This window comes from Chiloscyllium plagiosum, unplaced genomic scaffold (genome assembly GCF_037043375.1).
Source record: "Chiloscyllium plagiosum isolate Xiang-an unplaced genomic scaffold, Cpla_swu_hap1 HiC_scaffold_3, whole genome shotgun sequence".
Lineage (NCBI taxonomy): Eukaryota > Metazoa > Chordata > Chondrichthyes > Orectolobiformes > Hemiscylliidae > Chiloscyllium > Chiloscyllium plagiosum.
In genome coordinates this window covers 3,963,267-3,979,992 of record NW_028270141.1, presented here as the reverse complement: position 1 = coordinate 3,979,992, position 16,726 = coordinate 3,963,267, and the positions used below count along the sequence as shown (strand labels likewise).

Here is a 16,726-nt window from a genome sequence, read left to right as displayed (position 1 = left end):
GGAATATTGCGTGCAATTCTGGTCTCCTTCCTATCAGAAAGATGTTGTGAAACTTGAAAGGGTTCAGAAAAGATTTACAAGGATGTTGCCAGGGTTGGAGGATTTGAGCTATAGGGAGAGGCTGAAATTATGAGGGGCATGGATAGGAAAAATAGACAAAGTCTTTTCCCTGGGGTCAGGGGGTCCAGAACTAGAGGGCATAGGTTTAGGGTGAGAAGGGAAAGATATAAAAGAGACCTAAGGGGCAACATTTTCACGCAGAGGATGGTACATGTATGGAATGAGCTGCCAGAGGAAGTGGTGGAGGCTGGTACAATTGCAACATTTAAGAGGCATTTGGATGGGTATATGAATAGGAAGGGTTTGGAGGGATATGGGCCGTGTGTTGGCAGGTGGGACTAGACTGGGTTGGGATATCTGGTCGGCGTGGACAGGTTGGACCGAAGGATCTGTTTCCATGCTGTACATCTCTATGACTCTATGACACTGTTGGAATATTGCGTGCAAATCTGGTCTCCTTCCTGTCGGAAAGATGTTGTGAAACTTGAAAGGAGCCAGAAAAGATTTACAAGGATGTTGCCAGGGTTGGAACTGCTATAGGGAGAAGTTGAATAGGCTGGGGCTGTTTTCCCTGGAGCGTTGGAGACTGAGGGGTGATCTTATAGAGGTTTACAAAACCATGTGGGCATGGATAGGATAAATAGACAAAGTCTTTTCCCTGGGGTGGGGGAGTCCAGAACTAGAGGGCATAGGTTTAGGGTGAGAGGGGAAAGATATAAAAGAGACCTAAGGGGCAATGTTTTCACGCAGAGGGTGGTACGCACATGGAATAAGCTACCAGAGGAAGTGGTGGAGGCTGGTACAATTGCAACATTTAAAAGGCATCTGGATGGGTATATGAATAGGAAGAGTTTGGAGAGACATGGGTCGGGTGCTGGCAGGTGGGACTAGATTAGGTTAGGATATCTGTTCTGCATGGTCAAGTTGGACCGAAGGATCTGTTTCCGGGCTGTACAGCTCTATGACTCTCAATTTATAGCCATTCAGATAATAATTCGCCTTTGGGTTTTTGCTCCCAAAGTGGATAACCTCACATTTGTCCACATTATACTGCATTTGCCATGCATTTGATCACACACTCAGTTTGTCCAAATCACACTGAAACATATCTGCATCCTTCTCACAGCTCAGCCATCCTTCCAGTTTTGTGGTCATCTGAAAATCTGGAGATATTACATGTCCCCATCTAAATCATTAGAACAGAATCTGAACAGCTGGGTCCTAGCAACGATCCCTGCAGTACCCACTAGTCAGTTGTCGTTTGGAAAAAGATCCTAATATATATTCCTCACATCTTTGGTTCTAGTTTTGGCAGATAACAGCGCTTTCCACATATCCTCTCAACCAAGTCATACACATCACTCCCTAAATTCCCCAACATATACCCCATTTCCTATTCCCCCATACACATCCCACTCTCTAAAGCCCCTCTGACACACACCCACTCCTTAAACTTCACTGACACACACACCCTAACCCCTAGAACACACAACCTAATGTCACATTACCCTGCAAGGGAAAGATAGCTCAAACATTTGAACAGGTGATGCTAACTGATTTATGCTGTTGCTATGCAGCATATCCATCAGTGAAAGATAGCAATTTTTGAGAGGATTTATAACTCAGGTTGATGATAAGTCTGTAAGCAAGCTTGAAGATTTGTTTTCAGACGTCCTTCACCATACTAGGTAACATCATCAGTGAGAGTCTCTGGTGAAGCACTGATGATATGTCCCGCCTCTATATTGTAGGTCTTGGTTTCTTAAGGTAGGTGATGTCATTTCCGGTTCTTTTCTTCAAGGTAAGGTAGATAGGGTCAAAATCGATGTGTTTATTGATGGAGTTCTGGTTAGAATGCCATGCCCCTAAAAATTCTCGTACATGTCTTTGTTTCACCTGTCCGAGGATGTGTGTGTTGTCCTTCTTTGTCTGTATGTATGGAAACTAGTGATAGTGGGTCGTGTCTTTTGGCAGCCAGTTGATGTCCATGTATCCTGGTGGCAAGTTTCCTGCTAGTTTGTCCGATGTAGTGTTTTTTACAGTTCTTGCGTGGTATCTTGTAAATGGCATTGGTTTTGCTGATGGCATTTAATGGATCCTTTAGGTTCATTAGTCGCTGTTTAAGTATAGTGGTAGGTTTGTGGGCTACCACGATGCCAAGGGGTCTGAGTAATCTTTGATGTAAGGTAATGTGGCTATAGTTTTTGGTTGCGTTATGTCTGCTTCTTTGGGCTTGTTTATGAGGAATCGGCGGATTATGTTTATTGGGTACTCGATTTTCTTGAAAATGATGTACAGATATTTTTCTTCTGCTTTTTGTAGTTCTTGGGTGCTGCAGTGTGATGCAGCTCTGTTTGTGGGTGTTGGTATGATTGCTTCTGAAGTTAAGTATTCGGTCCATTTGTGTTGTTTTTCTATGGACGCTGGTTTGAAGCTCTCCGTTAACTGTACGTTCAACTGTCACATTGAGGAATGGTCTTTTGGCAGTCTTTTCCTCTTTTGTGAATTTTATGCCGGTCAGGATATTGTTCATGGTGTTGTATGTTTCCTCTAATTTGTTCCATTTTGTGATGACAAAGGTGTCATGTACATAGCGAACCCAAAGTTTGGGTTGGATAGATGGGAAGTCTCTGCATTACTGCTTCCACTATTGGTGATCCCATAGGTGTCCCTTTGACTTGTTTGTTGATTTTGTTACTGAATGTGAAGTGGGTGGTGAGGCACAGGTCCACTAGCCTGAGGATGTTTTCTTTGCTGAAGAAGTTGGTGCTGTCTGCTGTCTCTGGTCCTGATTTTCCTAGCAGTGATAATGTGAATGATGAACATCATTTACAAGATACCACGCAAGAACTGTAAAAAACACTACATCGGACAAACTAGCAGGAAACCTGTCACCAGGATACATGAACACCAACTGGCCATGAAAAGACACAACCTACTATCAGTAGTTTCTATACATACAGACAAAGAAGGACACCACTTTGACTGGGACAACACACACATTCTTGGACAGGCGAAACAAAGACACGCACGAGAATTCTTAGAGGCATGGCAATCTAATCAGAACGCCATCAATAAAACATCAATTTGGATCCTATTTACCTTCCCTTGAAAAAAAACTGAAAATGACATCACTCACCTTAAGAAACCAAGACCTATAAATAGAGAGGCGGGACATACCACCAGCACTTCACCAGAGACTCTCACTGATGATGTTACCTGGTATGGTGACGAACATCTGAAAACAAGCCTTCAAGCTCAGCAAGCTAACTTACATACTTATCAGTGAAAGAAGTCTGCCAATCGCGCACGCAGGCATACACATATACTATTCGCTACTCGTTCCTCTGATCCTACTCCTCCCTCTCCCTTTGCCCCACACTCATTTACTCATAGGTTCCCTCTGACCCACACTCATTTACTCATTGGCCAGAGTATTGAGTACAGCAGCTGAGAGATCATGTTGCAGCTGTACAGGACATTGGTTAGGCCACTTTTGGAGTATTGCGTCCAATTCTGGTCTCCTTCCAATCAGAAGGATGTTGTGAAACTTGAAAGGGTTCAGAAAAGGTTTATAAGGATGTTGCCACGTTTGGAGGATTTGAGCTACAGGACTGTTTACCCTGGAGCGTCAGAAACTGAGGGGTGACCTTATAGAGACTTATAAAATCATGAGGGACATGATAGGGTAGATAGACAAGGTCTTTTCCTGGGGTGGGGGAGTCCAGAACTAGAGGGCATAGTTTAGGGTGAGATGGAAAAAATATAAAAGAAACCTAAAGGCCAACTTTTTCACGCAGAGTGTGATGCATGTGTGGAATGGGCTGCCAGAAGAAGTGGTGGAGGCTAGTACAATTGCAACATTTAAAAGGCATCTGGATGGGTATATGAATAAGAAGAGTTTGGAGGAATATGAGCCGGGTGCTGGTCGGTGGGACTAGATTGGGTTGGGATATCTGGTCAGCATGGACGAGTTGGACCAAAGTGTCTGTTTCCATGCTGTACATCTCTATGACTCCCTCAGCTGAGGCCATAATTGAATCTCATTCAGTTCTCCATTCCTCTCCTTCAACCCACAACCCCAAATCCCTCCTATGCACTTCTACAACAAATACCTTAATTCTCTCCCAAATGCCCCCTCCCACCCATTCTTTTTTTCTCTCTCTCCTGGACCACCATATACCTCCACTCTCACTGCTACACCACACACTGCATTTCTGCTCTCCCTCCAACTTGACATCCATCCTACAACCACTCATTTATACATTCCGTATGCCCTAACTCCACCCCATCTAATCCACATGCCCCTTCTCTCTCATGTATCCATCAATGCCCCTTACTCTGATCTGCCTTTTCTATCCCTTACCACTACATCCCCTTCTCTGCCCCTTTCCTCCACATTGCTCTCTTTTTTGTTATGAAGGCATAGAGGTGTACTGTACTTGACGGACTGCAAGCACAGAGAATGCTGGAGAACTTACAATGTAACATTTAGTCCAGCAGCTAGCAGTACCTGGGTAGCTATGAGACAAAAACAAATTCAAATTCTGCCAGTTTAAATTATGTTCCAAGATACTAAACTCCAAACAAGTTTGAATCTGGTATTTTGACAATATTAAAACTAATGAAATATCCGCTGCTTTGGGGTATAAGACCAGAAAAAAATTGGACTGTTTCCAGAGAACTGCTAAGCCACCAACATATGAAGACTGCTGCAGAATAGCTCTCTTAAAGGTACCCATATCTATCAATGGCCTGTGAAACAGAAACTCTCAGAAGAAGAAAAGACGACTGAGGAAGATACAAACAGAAGATTCACCAGCTGGCTGGTTTTGAAATTTGAATTTTTTGGTGAACCGTAATCAGGGGGTTTTATTGGACCAGTATTATACAAGGGAAAGTAAAAGATAAGTTAGAGAAAGGAATTGTATTGTTAGACTTTAAAAAAGTTGTTAACTTTTACTTTAAATATTGTCCTTTGGGATAGTTCTTTGCCTCTCGAATTTTAACAGATTACAGCACAGGTTAAATCATTTCTATTTTGCTGGTTTAAATTAGGAGATGTTTACCTCATGCCGTAACACTTTCCTCTGTACATTCAGACTCTATACCCACTCTCTCCTCTGTCCCTTCACCCTGCATCCCCTTTTTCTCCTCTGCCCCTTTACTCTGGAATCTCCTTCACCGCACATCCCTCCCAATCCCCCTTCATGTCACATTCCTCTCTCTCTCATTTACTCCCTTTACTCTGCGTCCTTCCTCAACCCACATCCCACTCCTCTGCCCTTTCACCCCACAACTCCCTCTCTCTCCTCTGCCCCTTTCTTCCACAATTCCTTCTCTTTTCACAGATTTCCCTACATTGCCATCTTCCCCCTTTGACCTGGCCTCCATACCTCCCTCTCCCTTCTCTGCATTTCCTCTCTTATTCTTCTTTCCTTCCTCAATCCTGCAAACCCCTCTCCACCGCCCACATCCCCTCTTCCTTTCCACATAAGCCCCTCCCTCTTTTGCCCCACCCCTCTATTCTACTTCTGGCATGAGGCCTTCCCACCCACTTCTGCTTTCTCTGTGTCGCCCTCATCCCGCTCCTTCTTCCTCCCTCTTCATTGCCCTCTTCTTTATCCCCCACACTCTTGCTCATCTCTCTAAAGCCCTGCAGAACCTAGAAATTCAGTCGACGGTTTGTGAAAGCAGCAGGATTGTTTAGCCTTTTCTCATTCCATGCCCTTTTAGGCTTCTAATTACCAGAGTCATGAAGTTGGAAAGTTCACAAAGGAGATTGCAGTTTGTTAACAGAATGTAATACTTCTGTAAGAATACCTCTACGTCAGTCTCCAACTTAATTTTTATCATGTTATATTCCTCTGCATCTTGAACTCGCAACTGCTGAAGTTGATTCTCATACTGCTCCACTTTGTTCATTCGAGCCATCAGAAACTCAATCTAAAAAGTAGGAAATAATTAGTGTTTTCTGTTAACAACTAATTCTGAAAATATGCATACTCTTGGTCTATCCTCCTTTTATTTAGAGGACCAACAAGTGGACTCAAAGATACTTCCCACAATTCCTAATTGCAGTTTATTTCAGCATCAAACGAGATGGCCCTTATGAGGGAACTAACACTGAAGTGCACTACCTTAAGTTACAACTGCAAACAAAGAACAATGAATATATTAGCGATTGCTGGTTCAGTTACTATGGCCACACAAATTTTAGTTGGCCAGCATACCCTTAGTACCATTGTGTGTTTGAGTGTAAATACACACAATTATATGTATGGTAATATTTCAGATACGATACTTATATTCTGATAATGTACTCAAAACAGGAAACAAAGACTCGATGAAATATAATTTAAAATAATATTTAAACACCATACTTAAATAGTGCCAATTCTGCAGTGAAATGTCAGAAATTTTGAAAGTTTTAAGATGTAGAATAGATATAAATCAGTCAAACAAATAGAAATTTTAATATTATCATATTTTTGAGAAGCACAGAGGCTGTCCTTTCTGTCTATTTCTGCACCTCAAAGTTATTAATTTGTTGTGAAATGATGTAAAGGAATATGTAGGAGAACATTTCCATGTTCTTCCATTAACTGTGCAAAAAGAAAATTAATTGCGCACTGTTCAGTAGTAGAGAAGCTTCAAAATTATTTAGATAAATATACAGAATTATCTTTTTAAAATTAGTTTGTTAGTCAGTTACTTATGCATCTGTGTATTCTTTGCCTACATTTGATCATGAATCACATATTTGAAGATTTACACGCCAGTGCAATGTGCAATTCCAAACATCATCATCAACCAGACAACTCAGCAAAAATAATAACTGCTTCCACCATCAGCCAGTCTTTTAAAACTTTCAGGCAATTGCAGTACTTAAAGTTTAAGTTAGTCTCTTGGTAGTTTTTCCTCCACTATTTTGTCATTCTTAATAATGACTTGGGTCTAGTTACCTGGTTCCACAAGCATTTTTTTTTAAATAATCCAATCAGAAAATAAAGCTTGTAGTTTGAGCTAGACACTTCATAACAAACTGTCACAGAGGAAACAAAATGCATACATAGGTTTTTAAATACCACATCAGATGAACAAGGACAACAGCCTCGAGTATTTAACTTAAAAGGACAGACAGTCCATAGAGGTACAAATAATGCAAATAATTTACATTTAAGTTTGAAAATAGTGCACTATTCAAGCTTGCATTTTTCAATAAGTTAAGATGTTTTGATCACTTGTTTTCCTGAACATATTTTAAAACATGCAACACTTTTGGAAATGATATTTATGTACCTCTTTGTCTCTTCGCATCTGCATTTTCTTTTCCCACATTACAAGATTACTTTTGATTAGCTCATGACGTTCCAACTGAAATGCTTTCTGTTAAACACAGAAAATAACAAATATACAAATAATGTAGTATCCAAATGGATCTTAAATGAAAATTAAAATTTTTATGACCAATCACCATGGTGCTGTCATCATTCGTTGATCATTGGAACTTCCTCAATAAACAAACAATCAAAAACAGCAAAAGCTTTACTTCAATGGTGCAAACAAAAGACTACAGACAGACTCTTATGCTGCTACTTAAAAAAAATTTATAAACTGTAAACAAATTGAATGGAAAATAAAAACCAAAAGAACTGTGGATTCTGTAAATCAGAAACAAAAACAAATTGCTGGAAAAGTTCAGCATGAGTGGTAGCACCTATGCAAAGAAATCAGCCTTAACATTTCAGATTGAGTTCTGGGGAAGGGTCACTCATTTGAAATCGAATGGAAACCCTATCAATATTGAATGAAAAGGAAGAGAACTAAAGCTATGGCACAAAACAATGTATAGGAGGGACATGGCCAAATGCGGCAGGAATGCTCAAGATTTTTGTGAAATATTTAAACCAACATTTGAAATACCACAGCATATCAGGCTACAGGCCAAGGCAGGTGGGACTAGTTCAGTTTGGGAACATAACTGGCATGGCCTAATTGGACCGAAGAGTCTGTTTCCATGCTGTATGACTCTATCAGATGCCCTTCAGTACCTCACCTGACTATCCTGTTTTCGATTGCGTGAGTTTTACTGAGTTTTAAAATGTATCCAACACACTAGCAGTCCTAAACTCAGGCAATGTACACCCTTGCATGCAAGAATCACTCAATCATGATTGGGAACGAAATTTCCATTGCATTTTTCAAAAACTCTCCTGAGCTCAATGATAAAGCAAATTGTGGTTTTTCATCTGCTGTCCAGTTAAGAGCAGCCAACTGATCCACACATGCTTACAGATTCCAGTTCTGTTACTCAGCTTTACCTGCTACAGATTATATATTAGATAACTTAGGCAAATCTTCCCAGCCCACAAACAATGTGGGTAATAGCATGTCAATTGATAAAATACAGCAAGAATGAAAAAAATGAGATTCTCAACATTGAGATAAGTACCTGATTTTTCACCCAAGGTTTCAACGACAAGGCAAGAATCTTATTTTCTTAGGTAATGGTCAGAAACTTGACAGTAAGAATTCTCAATATGAAAGTATGAGTGACACTGGAACCCATCAGCATCATTTACAGGTACCCCTTATGTTGGTCATCATTCCCAAACTTCTCAGTGCATGCTCCACAGACAGGGACTGCCTGCATTTCCCATCTATGGAAATTGACATCAGTAAAGCATCAGCCTCACCGCATCCACAGGGCACAATTGGGACCCACTTAATAGTGTGTAGCACTTCAATACTGCACTTTGCAGCTCACTACACCTGACATTGCAATACTGCTGCCAGACCACTTAGTGCATACAGCCAAGCAACCATCTTATGCATAGGAACAGAGTACATCGCAGGCCTCCTAACGTGTTTTCTTAGCATTCATTCACTTTGCATTTACTTGGATGTTCACAGCATTTCTGCCTTGCCTTGTGTCTAAGTGCAGGCAGATGGCCAGACAGCTTGAGATGTTTGACAGTAATGAACAGTCAAAGGGACCCATGGATAGTCAAGGGATTGATCTTTCATCTGTCAGGAAAAACAGTAAAGTCAGAAAAATATTAGTAATATGGAAAGAGAGTCTTCAGATCATCGTGACCACACCAGTCATCAAGCATCCATTTATTCTTATCCCACTTTCCAGCATTTGGCCCGTAGTCTGATATGCAGTGGTAGTTCAAATGTTCATTTAAATACTTTACAAAGATCTTAAGGGTTAGTGCCTCTCCCACCCTTTCAGGCAATGAGGTCCAGATACCCACGATCCACTGGGAGAAAACACTTTTCCTCAAATTTCCTCTAAACCTCCTGTTCCTTCCCTTAGAACTATATTCCTTAGTTAGTGTATCTCTCACACACACTCTTCAGCCAACACACCAAGTAAGGGGAAGGGTTTCTCCCTATTTACCTTACCTATACCCCTCAGAACATTGTGCAATTCAATCAGAAACCTCCTCAGGACAAACAGAAAGACAGCTAACGGTCCGCATCCACGAACACCAACTAGCCACGAAACGACATGACCAGCTATCCTTAGTAGCCACACACTCAGATGACAAGCAACATGAGTTTGACTGGGACAACACTACTATTATAGGACAAGCCAAACAGAGAACAGCCAGGGAATTCCTAGAGGCATGGCACTCATCCACAGATTCAATCAATAAACACATCGACCTGGACCCAATATACCGGCCACTGCAGCGGACAGCTGGAACTGACAACCGGAAGCGGCAGAGACAAACCAATATAAATGCCAGAGGAAACATCACAGAAGCGCTTCACAGGAGGCTCCCAAGCACTGAGGATGTCACCTAGACAGGAGACGAAACGTCTGCAACACAAACTCCCAGCTCAGCGAACAGAACCACAACAACGAGCACCCGAGCTACAAATCTCCTCCCAAACTTAAAACACCTTTGAATTGGCCTTAATATTACTATTTTTCTCAGTCGTTTTTTCATTTTCCTAATTTCTTTCTTAAATAACCCGTGGACTTTATATACCCCTTGAGAGCATCGCTGCCTTGAGCTCTTCAAGTACTTAACTAAATATCTTTTAAACATTGTAACTGTACCCACATCCTCCACTTGTTCTGGAAGTTTATTCCACACATGGACAACTGTGTAAAAAGATTGCCCCCCATGTCTTTTTTAAATCTTTCACTTCATACCTCAAAAATGTGTCCTCTATCTTGAAATCCCACACCCTAGGGAAGACTACCTGCCTTTCACCTTACCTATTTCCCTCATGATTTTATAAACCCTTATAAGGTCACCCCTCACCCACCTGCATTCCAGTGAAAAAAGCCCCAGCCTATCCAACCTCTCCTTTTAACTCAAATGCTCCATTCCTGGCAAGATCCTGGTAAATCTCTTATGAACCCCTTCCAGCTTAACAATATCCTTCCTATACAAGGGTGACTAGAAATGGACACAGTATTCCAAAACAGGCCTCACCAACGAAGACCTTACAAAACCTCAAATAACTTTCCGACTCCCATACTCAAAGATCTGAGCAACGAAGGCAAGCATGCGAAACATCTTCTTAACCAGCCCATCTATATGTGATGCAAACTTCAAAGAATTATGTACCTGAACCCCTAGATCTCTCTGTTCTGCAACAGAACCCAAGGCCCTTCTTTTAATTGTATAAATCTTGCCCTTGTTTGTTTTACCAAAATGCAATACCTCGCATTTATCCAAATTAAACACCATCTGCCACTCTTCAGCCCACTGACCCAATTGATTAAGATCTCTTTGTAATCTTAGATAACCTTCTTCACTGTCCACTATATCACCAATTTTGGTGTCATCCATAATCTTACTAACCATGCTTTCTATGTTCTCATCTAAATTATTCACACAAATGACAAAAGTGGACCCAGCACTGATCCCTGTGGAACACAGCTGGTCACAGGTCTCCAATCGGAAAAACAACCCTCTACCATCATTCTGTCTCCTGCCAGTAAGCTAATTTTGTATCAAACCAGCAAGCTCACCCTGAATCCCACATGATCTAACTTTACTAATAGTCTACCATGCAGAGCCTTGTCAAAAGCTTTACGAAAGTCCAAGTAAACAATGTCTACTACTCTGCCCTCATCAATTTTCTTGGTTACTTCCTCAAAAAAACTCAATCGTGAGACACAATCTCCCTTGTACAAAACCATAAAAAGAAATAAAAACTGGCCTTACCTCAATTTGTATCAATTCCGCTCTATAGGATCTTGTTAAGGTCTTTATTTGTTCTTCCATTCTTTCTAACAACAGAACAATGTCATCAGCTGCTTTCTTTAGGTCTTTCACATACTGGTCATCACTTAACTTTAATTCCTGCAAATACAATAAGTAATGCATATAGAAATTGAAGTTTCTTTAACAGAGCTTGCTTTGTTTTCCAAGATACAGTTATGAAACTGTTAAGGTATGGTAGTGAAACATAGCCTGCAAAGATGCATAGGCATCTCTTTCCATTAGCAAGAGATAATTGCTTATTAATAGTTGAAGGTAACGACCACAATTGTGGGAAAATGTAAGAAGGCACATCTCCTTATGCTAGGCATACGATCCATTGAAAAATAATGTCAAAATAAAATTACATTTTAAAATCATAGCATCTCAACCTATTCAAGATTTCACATACAAAATAAAAGTTTTATGTTTTGATAGAAGTGTGGGTTCCAGCTCCATTACAGTCCAAAGCTCATTTCCCCAAAACTCATTACACAAATCTGAATTTGGTTCAAGATAAGCAACAGTGTTATCACTTAATAGTGTTTAAATCTCATTGACTTGAAACAAAACACTGTTTTTCTTTGTCTATGGGTGATACCAGAGCTGTGGAATATTTCCATGACTTCAGTCCTTATTCAGTATTCTAACTCACCAACAGAATTTTACAGACTCCCCCAAGAAGAGAGCTGAAATGAGGGGGTTGGTAAAATTGCAGGGAGCTGCATTACCACAGCTCCCCAAAGAAGAACCACTGCCAGAGAATTTCACCAAAATATTTACCAACAGCTGAGATGCAGTCACTCTAAACAGTTATACAGACAATTAGCATAATTGAAAAGCAGAATATCAAGATACTGAAAATCTGAAAAATAAAAACAGGACATGCTGACCTTTTGTCAGAGTTGAGAAAAGTTCAGGATGTAACAGTTCATGATGTGTGCAAGTCAAGAAAGGTTTTGATAGCATGTATGACAGAACAGTTAGCCTTAGAACGACCAATGAAGGAGCTGCAAGCAGGGAAGGTCACCCTATGATCCCTCTGGTGGCTTATTCAACTTCCTGATTTTTTAAAAAATGTCTTTTAATCCTTACTGTCAGAGCTATTAAAGTCACGTGCACATTTCGGAAGGGACCACTTTCCTCCAGAGATGCCACTAGGCCTTCTAAGATATTAGCATGCTGACTGAGCTGGCAGTATCAGCACCTACCAATTTGGATGGTAGATCTCTAAGTAAGCAAGTATTGGAATGCCTTTTCATTAGATCAGCAAAGCATTCCAAGTGCCATCATGTGTAAGCTCAGGATCCATTTGTTGTCCAATATCAGACTCCTGATGTTAATGATAAAATTCAGGCTAACTACTAGATTTGAAAACTGCAACCACAAATGCAAAAACGTTAAACCAGTCAACATTTCACTTTCCCACAGATTCTTAATGTGCGACAGTTACCTTCTGCAAAGTGTTAATCAGCTTGGTTTTCCCGTCAATTAACTCAGAACAGCTCTGTTGCTGCTTGATAAGAATGTCACGCAGATCCTGTGGAATCTTACGGGCTTTTGCCGTTAGCCATTTCTTTGTGATGACCTCAAATTTTTCTTCACTCAATGTTGCTTCATTTTCCAGCTTTGCAGTCCTTTATAAACCAAAACAAATTTTAAAAATCCAATGTTGATTTTGAAAACTCAAACAATGTAAATATAAATACTTCTTTTCGGTATTAAACTAAAAGAGAAATTGCTGGAGAAACTCAGCAGGTCTAGCAATATCTGTGGGAAGAAATCAGAGTTAACATTTCAGTGAAGCTCAGCACAAGCTGGAAGAACAGCATCTCATTTTCTGCTTGAGAGCCCTGCATCTTTCAGGGCTCAAAACTGAGTTTTAGGGCCTGTGCAGCTTCTTCCATATCCTTTCCCCAAACCCCACACACCAAGCCAGGTCATCATGTGGGCTGCCATCACAACCAAAACCATTGTCAGCTACTAATGGTCCCCATTAACAGCTACTGATTCTTCCAGGTTGTCCATCATGTTTTCCTTTGTCTGTCCAACTGTTTTTTTCTCCCTCTGCATTCCACCTCCATCTGTCACTTACGCCTCCTCCAATACCAACTTCAGCATATATACCAAACCTTTCTTAGCTGCAATCATTTCTGAAGAAGGGTCAATGGACCGAAAACATTAAATCTGCTGTCTCGCCACAGTTGCTGCCAAACGTGCTGAGTTTCTCCAAAAATTTTGTTTTTGTTTCAGATTTCCATCCATTCAAATCACTATCAGGCCAGATTATGAATGTTCCTGTTACAGATTGAGAGTTTCAACACAAATTTCTCTCCCTATTCTCAATGCCTGCCTGTAAGCAGATAGTCATTTAACATTTTTCATTCTTTTTAAAATAAGCAATGAAGTTTACTTCCCCCACTCCCCCTATTTTTTGGACTATGATTTTGTAAACGCTAAAACAACTCTACTGTATCATAAAATCAAACGTAGAGCTTATTTCACGCACTTCTTTTGGAGAAAGGAAATTGAAATATTGTAAGTTCTAATCTTCAGAAACTTAATTCTGTACTTACTACAAAGCTTAATCTTTAGATTAGATCAGATTCCCCTACAGTGTGGAAACAGGCCTTTCAGCCCAACAAATCCACACTGACCCTCCGAAGAGTAACCCACCCAGACCCATTTCCAGTATTATGAGAAAAATCCCTTTACATTTCTAGAATATTCAACAAATATGGGAGACCATGTTGATTCACAAGTTTGCTCATTAAGCTGCTGCATGTGAAGATGGTATTTAGGTCCTCTGAATAAATCAAATATGAAATGTAAGCAGTTTTCTCTTTTCCTAACAACTGGCCTGGATTATCAGAGAAATATACTTGGTACAATTACTTTCTCACTTAAATTAAGATCAGTAAAAGTAATACTGAAAAGCATCTTTAGACTAACTAAATCTTTACCTAAAAGATAAGCAACAATACACAATGTAACTCTAATTGATATTGAAAACCAAATGATGAGCAGAACTGTAAAAGCTGAGTGAAGTTAGTTAACACACGTTTGTTTAAGCAAGTGGGTCTGGAAGAAAGGATCTGTAACCATCCAGGGTTCCTATTCCTGGACACCATCAAGGAACCAGTACTGGTACTGATGTGCTCAATATGACAGTACATCAATTAATTTTGATTTCTTGTCTAATTTTATCCAACTGTCACTAAAGAGTAGAAATGCTTCCATCCCCACCACCATTCTAAAACAATAGTATAGAATTGGTGCAAATGGAAAAATATAAAAATAGTATAACTGACTCACCTATGCTTTTGCATTTCTCTTTCTGTGCTTCTCCGCAGTATCTCTCTTGAGTTTTCTGCAATTTGCACATTTGTAACCAATGATGTCCCATCTCTTCGCAGTTGAATCAATTTCTTTAAAAATTAAAACAAACTACCAATCACTTATGAGTCTAAATTGACTGTCCATCTTAAATAAAACAAAGAACTGCAGATGCTTGAGGTCTAAAACAAAAACAAAAAGTATTGGAGAAACTCAACAGGTCCAACAAAATCTATACAGAGAAAAATAGAACTGAAAAAGATTACTGGACTCAAAACATGAACTGTTATTCTCTCTCCAGGCCCCGCCAGATCTACTGAGTTTCTCCAGCACTTTCGCATTTTGTATATCCATCTTTCCTCCCATTTTCTTTGCAACGGTTTGGGCCATGGACTTACATGGGCTATGTAGTTTAAGGATTTATAAGGATCAATGTGCTAGACTGCATAAGTATGATGAGGGTAGAGATCACATGACTGAAAGACAAGAGAACAATAACCATGGCTTCAGCAGTATACGTTCAGTCATGAAGACTTCAAATAGTTCACTCGCATATAATAAATAGTTGAGCACACTTATAGCTCAGTAATCAATACAAAGTTGGATTAATCAACTGGCAGCAGCATTAATGGACCCCATAAAATTGAATTTTCAATGTTTAAGAAGATGAGAAGTCAGATCTGTACTAGTGATAGCACGGTTAGTAAGTTTATGAATGACACCAAGATTGGTGGATAATGCAGAAGGTAATCTAACTTTACAAAGAGATCTTGAACAATTGAGTCAATGGGCTGAAGAGTGGCAAAGGGAGTTTAAGTGGATACATGCGAGGTATTGCATTTTGGTGAAACAAAGACAACACTTATACAATTAAAAATAGGGCCTTGGGCAGTGCTGTAGCACAGAGAGACCTAGGAATTCAGGTACATAATTCTTTGAAGTTTGCATAACCTCACTCAGATCTTTGATTGTAGAAGTTGGGCTTTATGTTGAGAACTTTGGAGTTCTAGTCCAGAATTCTCTCATGGTAAACTTGCAAGTTGAGTCAGTAGTTAGAAAGGCAAATAAAATGATGGCATTTATTTTGACAGGATTAGAATAAAAAAGCAGGGATGTACTTCTGAGGCTCCATAAGGCTCTGGTCAAATCACATTTGGAGTATTGTCAGGAAGGATGTACTGTCTCTAGAGCGTGTTCAGAGGTTCACGAGAATGGTCCTAGGAATGAAAAGCTTAACATATGAGGAACTTTTGAGGACTTTCGGTTTATACTTGATGGAGTTTAGATGGATGAAACATGCAGAACACTGAATGGCCTGGACAGGGTAGATGTTGGACGATGTTTCCATTGGTAGGAGAGACTAGGACCTGAGGGCATAGCCTTCGAGGAAAGGAAAGCCCCTTTAGAATGGAGATAAGAAGAAATTTCTTCAGCCAGAGAGGGGTGAATCTATGGAATTCAGTGCCACAGAAGGGTGTGGAGGCCAGGTCATTGAGTAAATTTATGACTGAAATAGATAGGTTCTTGAGTATCAAGGGGGTCGGGGGCTATGGGGAGGAAGCAGGAGAATGGGGCTGAGAAACTTATCAGCCATGATTGAATGGCGGAGCAGATTCGATGGAGTGAATGGCCTAATTTCTGCTCCTATGTCTTATGGTCCAGAATAGATTTACCAGGAGCTTGCCAGGAATGCAGGATTGGAGTTAGAAAGGATAGGCTGGAACTTTTCTCACTGGAGCACAGGAGATTGACGGGTGCCCTTATAGAGGTTTATAAAATAATGAGGGAGACAGATAAGGTGAATGGCAGGTGCCTTTTCCCTAGGGTGGAAGATTTCAAGACTTGGGGGCATACTTTTAAGGTGAGAGGAGTAAGATTTAAAAGACATGAGGGGCAATTTTTTTCATGCAGAGCGTGGTTCGTGTGTGGAATGAATTTCCAGAGGAAGCAGTGGATGAAGGAACAGTTACAACATTTAGCAGATATTTAGATAAGTACATGAATAAGAAATATTTGATAGAATATGGGCCAAGTGCAGGCAAATGCGACTAGTTTAGTGTGGGATTATGTTGGACCAAATGGTGTGTTTCCATGCT

General features: G+C 40.3%; 1 protein-coding gene across 3 annotated transcripts in view; it reads right to left on the bottom strand.

Moving 5' to 3' along the window:
* drc1 (dynein regulatory complex subunit 1 homolog (Chlamydomonas)) overlaps nt 1-16,726 on the bottom strand; it is an 81,093-nt gene that overhangs the window by 53,794 nt on the left and 10,573 nt on the right. For all 3 annotated transcript variants that reach the window (XM_087977148.1, XM_087977162.1, XM_087977155.1), the window contains exons 3-7: nt 14,610-14,722; nt 12,748-12,931; nt 11,259-11,396; nt 7,363-7,449; nt 5,884-6,006 (exon numbers count right to left, since the gene is read on the bottom strand). In XM_087977148.1, the coding sequence (XP_087833274.1) occupies nt 5,884-6,006; nt 7,363-7,449; nt 11,259-11,396; nt 12,748-12,931; nt 14,610-14,722 (645 nt within the window). The remainder of the gene's footprint in view (nt 1-5,883; nt 6,007-7,362; nt 7,450-11,258; nt 11,397-12,747; nt 12,932-14,609; nt 14,723-16,726) is intronic.